The 6,482-nt window shown below is 29.4% G+C and overlaps 1 protein-coding gene across 2 annotated transcripts; it reads right to left on the reverse strand.

Annotated features, from left to right (window-relative positions):
- Positions 1 to 737: 737 nt before the first annotated feature.
- LOC100740112 (reticulocyte-binding protein 2 homolog a-like) lies at positions 738 to 6,046 on the reverse strand. 2 transcript variants are annotated; one of them, XM_024370991.2, is made up of 5 exons: positions 5,729 to 6,046; positions 5,456 to 5,611; positions 5,275 to 5,337; positions 4,392 to 4,554; positions 738 to 4,051 (listed from the first exon to the last, which is right to left on the reverse strand). In XM_024370991.2, the coding sequence occupies exons 2-5, from the start codon at positions 5,608 to 5,610 to the stop codon at positions 926 to 928; spliced, it is 3,507 nt and encodes a 1,168-aa protein (XP_024226759.1). In that variant the 5' UTR covers position 5,611; positions 5,729 to 6,046; the 3' UTR covers positions 738 to 925. The 2 variants fall into 2 exon arrangements, with proteins under 2 accessions (XP_024226759.1, XP_012246813.1); XM_012391390.3 differs by lacking the exon at positions 5,729 to 6,046 and having other exon boundaries at positions 5,275 to 5,374; positions 5,456 to 5,551.
- Between the last annotated feature and the right edge of the window lie 436 nt (positions 6,047 to 6,482).

The following is a 6,482-nucleotide window of genomic DNA, read 5'->3' on the forward strand; positions in this document are numbered from 1 at the left end:
ATATATATATATAGAGACATATATATATATATATATATATATATATATATATATTCGATATATATATATATATATATATATTTCGATATATATATATATATATATATATATATATATATATATATATATATATATATATATATATATATATATATATATATATATATATATATATATATATATATATATATATATATATATATATATATATATATATATATATATATATATATATATATATATATATATATATATATATATATATATATATATATATATATATATATATATATATATATATATATATATATATATATATATATATATATATATATATATATATATATATATATATATATATATATATATATATATATATATATATATATATATATATATATATATATATATATATATATATATATATATATATATATATATATATATATATATATATATATATATATATATATATATATATATATATATATATATATATATATATATATATATATATATATATATATATATATATATATATATATATATATATATATATATATATATATATATATATATATATATATATATATATGTATATATTATTCATGTTAAAACTTTAAAACTACGGCTAATAGTTTTGAGATAAAAGTTCTAAAAATACATGTTCTTTGGCTGTTATAAAGATAATGCAAGTGTATATCAAACAAAAATAACAACAAAAGAACAAACAGGAATATTCTTCTTTTTTTCTTTTTTTTAGTTGAGAGATCCCTACGTGATTTTGTTACATTACACTAAACTTACATTGTCGAATATAATCTAAGCGTATATCACATAGATGTGCGTTAAGAAATAAGAAGGAAATATCTTGCTTGGAATGTCAAGTACATTTTATACAGATTTCCTCTCAATTTGTGGCGTTTCAATTAAAATCAAAATCACTTTCCGTATTTGAAACGTTCCTTTCGATAGTGCTGTCTGTATCAGAATCCAATAAAGATTTGATTACATCTTTCTTTTTCTTCGTCCCATTCTCAGAAGATAATACTTCATTTTTGCCCTGGGCTGTATCAACTTTTCCCTCTGCTTCTTCATATTTTGCCTCTTCTTGTAAGTCTTTATGTTCTTGATTTTGCTTATCTTCTTCCTGTATAAGTTGCGCTTGATTAGAGTCGTAATCAGGACATGCAAAGGATTGGTTTATATTGGTGTCACTCTGTTGCTTGGTTTCGTATTGTTGATCATAATCGTACGCATATTGTTGATTCGCGTCTTCTTGGTACTGCATGTTGGTATCGTGTTCATACTGATTTTCAGAACCGTATTGTTCGCCTGCATATTCTCCGTATTGCTCGTTCGAACCTTGCATATATTCCTGATTGACATATTCTTGATATTCTTGATTTTGATTTTGATTATCCTCATACACGTTTTGTTCGTAATTCTGATCTTGACCGGTTTTATATGATGAGCCTAGGTCGTAGTTTTGTTCTTCATTGGTATCATATAATGCATTTGAATTGTAATTTTCACCTTGATTAGTTTCGTACGAAACATTTGGATCGTAATTTTGCTTTTGATCAGCGTTATACGACATATTTTGATCGTAATTTTCACTTTGATTATTCTCATACGACGCATTTTGATCGTAATTATATTCCTCGTTCAAACCAGTATATTCTGCTTCATAATTTTGCGTGTAATTCTGTACTTGATTAGAATCTTCGTAGTAATTTTGATTAGTATAGCCATAATCTTGTACCATTACGTCTTGTTCATTATCTTGAGCTGTAACAGATGTAGGATTAATTTCATTAGGTGCTTGCTTTTGCTCACAGTTAGGTTCATTCTGTTCATCAGTCTGATCTCCTGCTGGTTTTATATTTTGAATAACAGCCTCATTGTTCGTATAACCATTATCTTTGTATTCTTCTTTCTGGTCTTGTGAAGCAGAAGCCTCACTTACTTCTATTTCGTCTTTACTCGTAAGCTCTTCTTTTGATACAAGACATTCGGTACCTTTTTGTTTTAGTTCATCCTCCGTAGTATTCAAATCTACATCTTTTCCATGCGAATCTTCGCTAGAACCTTTCTTATCCTCTTTACTTTCCATAGTTTCAATTTCATTTGAAGATTCAATTTGTTCTACGTCATCTTGATTTAGACTATCAATAACAACTTTTGTTTTACCAAATTGATTTTTAGCTTCGTTAGTTAAATCTACTTCTCTTATTCGTTTCTGTAAAACATCCATATTCCATGGTTCTAATTCTTCTAAAGTACCAAATGAATACTCATTAAGATTTGATTCAGCTGCCATATAAATATTTATGTCTTTTTCACTATTTTCTTCTCCTTCTATATTTTCGGGCATAATACTCTTAGTGTCTTGTTCCGTAACCTTATCACTCGATGAAACGGCGAAATCAACGTGGTCATCTATTTCCACTTTTGGTAATTGTCGTTCATAATGTTCCAGTGTGTTACTTAGATTGCTGAGATTCTCTTTCCTAGAATTTTCAATATATTGATGTGGATCTAATTTTGTCTCCTGTAATATAATATCCCTGCTAATTTCGTCTTTTGCAAGCGTAACCGATGTTTTACAGCCGTTGCGTGTATCCGAAAATGCAACGTAGTTCCTTTCTGAAGTCGGTGCGCCGCTCTTCGTGGTTTGAACTAGATCGACATTTCTATTTCTATCCATGCGTTCTTTTCCAGGCTCGTTGGCAACGTTCAGATCCACCGATCTAGACGCAAGATCATCCGCCAATGCTAAAACCTTCTCAATTTTTTTAGGAAGATTTTCTTTAAATTGATCTTCGCCAGGAAGAATCTCCGACAAATTATCATCGGACAAAGAAGCGTTAAGCATATTATCGCCCATAGTCTGCTCCTGATCGATTTCCTCTAAACTTTGCGCATCAAGGTCCCGATGAAGTTTCCGAATTTTATCGATGTACCTATCCAACTCGTTCTCTACGATCGTTGCTGTTCTACTTTCGTCTTCTTCGGCGGATTGTCTGGCACCCATCGACAGCCTCGCATTAGTGGAAGTTTCTGGGGTAAAACATTTGTATCGTCTTATCATATTGTCGACGTCGGAAGTAGTTAGCGGGCGCACGGAAGTACCGCTAACAGATTTGTGCTTTGATTTGAAATGATCAGGTTTCCTCCAAGAATAATCAAAGTAACGCGGAGAAGTTTGTTTTGATAAAATTGGAGATTTGTTTAGCGAAGACATACCGCACAGGTTTCGTTCCTCAGACACTGGCATAGTCCTATAAACTGAAGATATTTCACTCGGGGATATATCGACGCTTCTTGTCTGTGTTTCCGTATCATGTAACAATGCTCTATTACTTTTTCGTTGGAAAGGTTGCGCAACTGATGATGAATGAACATAATGTAGAGTCATCGGAGCAAATCGATTTGGAGACACATCCAACAACTTATACTGCGACATACTACAGTCGGTACGTTCTGGAACCATAAACTGCGACATATTTTGAGGTATTTCCATTCGTTCCAACAAGGGTTTGCTGCAGTTAAAATGCGAAGTAGTTTGTTGATTCAACGAACACGATCGACCTGGTGACACATACGGAATGTGTAAATTTGGATCAATTTGAACATACGATCGCTTTTGTTGAAAATTTTGTGGCGATATGTTCTGCGTTGTTGGTTGTTGTATCGATTCGTTATCTTGTGGAATCGATGAATACGATCGTAAAATATTCTTGTTGTTTATCTGCTGATTTAAAGTTATTGATTGCGCATTATTTCGTTGATAATAGTCGCAACCCATATTTTGGGCTGATTTAGCTAATTTCGATGCAGTTGGAGAAATCGATCGGTTCTTTTGACCGTTCAACCGCAGCAACCGAGGCGATAAAGTATTTTCTACTTCGGGGGAGATTTGTTCCACGGTGACATCTCTCCTTAAATATCTATCTTCACCTTGATTCGTTACATTGCCGTCATCATTAATATTCGTCGACGGGCTAGGGACTGTATAAATACGACGAAGATAAGCTTCATATTGTTTCTGAAAAATAACGAGATATTCTACATTGCAGTATGTATTTCGAATCGCACACATCTTATTTCAAAGTATTTCATATTTATACAGTCACATGCTGTGCGTTAATGTTAGTTGACGTGCATTGTACTTGCAAGTGCTTTCAAAGAAAAACAAAATGTATGATCTTAGTCCATATGAATTAACTTGCATAAAAATCTTTTATTTAACCAATACATAATAATCTATGAAAACGAAACACATGTAAATTACGAGAAATTATTTAATGTCTCGGGTATAACTATAACATATATATGTAGAATGATGAGTTTTTTAATTTTAGATTGTAGAAGATAAAGAAACTCACTCTAAGAACATTAAGTCTATCTGTTTTTGCAGTCATCAATGCAAGGCTATTATCTACTCTATCCAATGCTTCAAGAAGTTTATGATTTCTTTCATCTCTTGTACGTTGTTCTTCTAAAAACTCTATATATCTTAAACGCAATCGATTTATACACGCATCATGCCTGAAATATCAATGATTTCATAATTTTTTCAAAATAAAATTCCCATTTCTTTAAAAAAAAGGAATCCATTTTAAAGAATATTACCAGAGTAAAAAATGAATAATCGTAAGCAAAAAGATCTTTCATCTTTGTTAATCATATCTTATATAGCATAGTTTGTCGAATGTGTCCGCATAATCGAAGGACATTGCATGACATTGGCAAAATATATATGTATAATTGTGTACAAGTATGTATATCAAAATATGAAGGTTCCAGTGCCAAATTAAGGGAATGTTTATGCAAATCTTACAAACCCTGTATTACTATATTCGATCAATGTTTACATACATAGGTTAAGTTAAGGAATAAGTGTCAAAGTAGAAAACGTAAACACAAAGAATAAGGAATTTATATTCCAAATCAATTGAAAGACAAAGTTAGTATTGATTGTGACATTTCTCAAAACTAGGTCGCTTCTAAATCAATACATAATCTCCGAAATTCTATCGTGTTATTATTACGTAAAACGGAAATAAAATCAATAACAACAGCTACTTGCCAATGTATGTGTATGTCTAAACATATTCTTAATCACTTTTCAATAGCATATATAGTAAACGCAATAAATCAATTTACTATTTTAAGAATTTAGGAAAATCTGTATAAAATATACGTATGTAGAAATAAGAAATTGAAGAATAATACTTTTAAATAAATAACTTTCTTTTAAACACTCACCTATTACGAGATTCTTGTACGAGTATTTTAAATCTCTCTTCTAATCTTATTCTCTCCTCTTCACTGTAACAGTTGTTTACAAACATGTACAATGACTTGTCTATAGATTTAAAAATAACATGCTCATACTTAACAATTTTACTACAGACCACTGTTTCAAAAAGAGTCTATATTTATTTACCTTTTTCGTAATTTTTCCTGTAGTTCCAGCATTTTTTTATAATAATCATAATTGTCATAAAACGATGTCATGATTGATAACAATGTACAATTTAACTTGAAACTAATTGAAAGTTCAAAGTTATCGATTGTATCGACGTTCGATACTTGGCGCATGCTACGAAAAATTTTAATAAAACTAATATTTTTGTAAACATCATTTACAGAGAATATAATACTTTGCAAAAGTGATAAACACTCTATAACTATATAATATGTAATAAATAGACATTACATTTGTAAATAGTGGATATTTATCTCGCTACTTCGTAAAACTATTTATTGATTGAATAACTAAGACGAATAATCACTAAATTCATTAAATAATACTTGAAAGAATATGTTACATATTACTACGTAATATAAGCTCATTTTATTTCGAACAATCATAACAAGAATAGTTGTAACGATCCTTCTTTGGTTCGGCTCTACGAACAACTGTCGTATTTGACGTCGTGCAATGGTAGGATAGGGGATGCTACAGCAGATAAACACGCAGGTGTTGTCCCTACTCCCGCTCTAATACACGCAATAATAAAATATATATGTCTATACAAAATTATATTTTGACATAGTACTTATAAAAAATTAAAATATTTCTTTGTTTAAAATAATATTTACAAATAAATAAAAAGTTTCATACACTTTTGTTAAGGTCATCCATATATGTATATACATATCTATTTTAAATGTTACTCATCATTTTACTACAGCTTTTCACTCTTTGAAAACTTTATTGTTTAAAAATAGTTTTATTTAATATAATACCAATAAAATTGACGTACATATTTTTCATAAAATGCTTCTGTAATTATAATACCACTACAATTACTATATTATTGAACCTCAATTTTATATCACATAACATCTATTGTGATTGTGTACACAGACTATTACATACTATTACACTTTTGTTTCTTTTTTAAATATTTTGTACTGAAATACAATATGATATATATATATATATATATATATATATATATATATAT

This window comes from Bombus impatiens, unplaced genomic scaffold (assembly GCF_000188095.3).
Source record: "Bombus impatiens unplaced genomic scaffold, BIMP_2.2 scf_1079, whole genome shotgun sequence".
Lineage (NCBI taxonomy): Eukaryota > Metazoa > Arthropoda > Insecta > Hymenoptera > Apidae > Bombus > Bombus impatiens.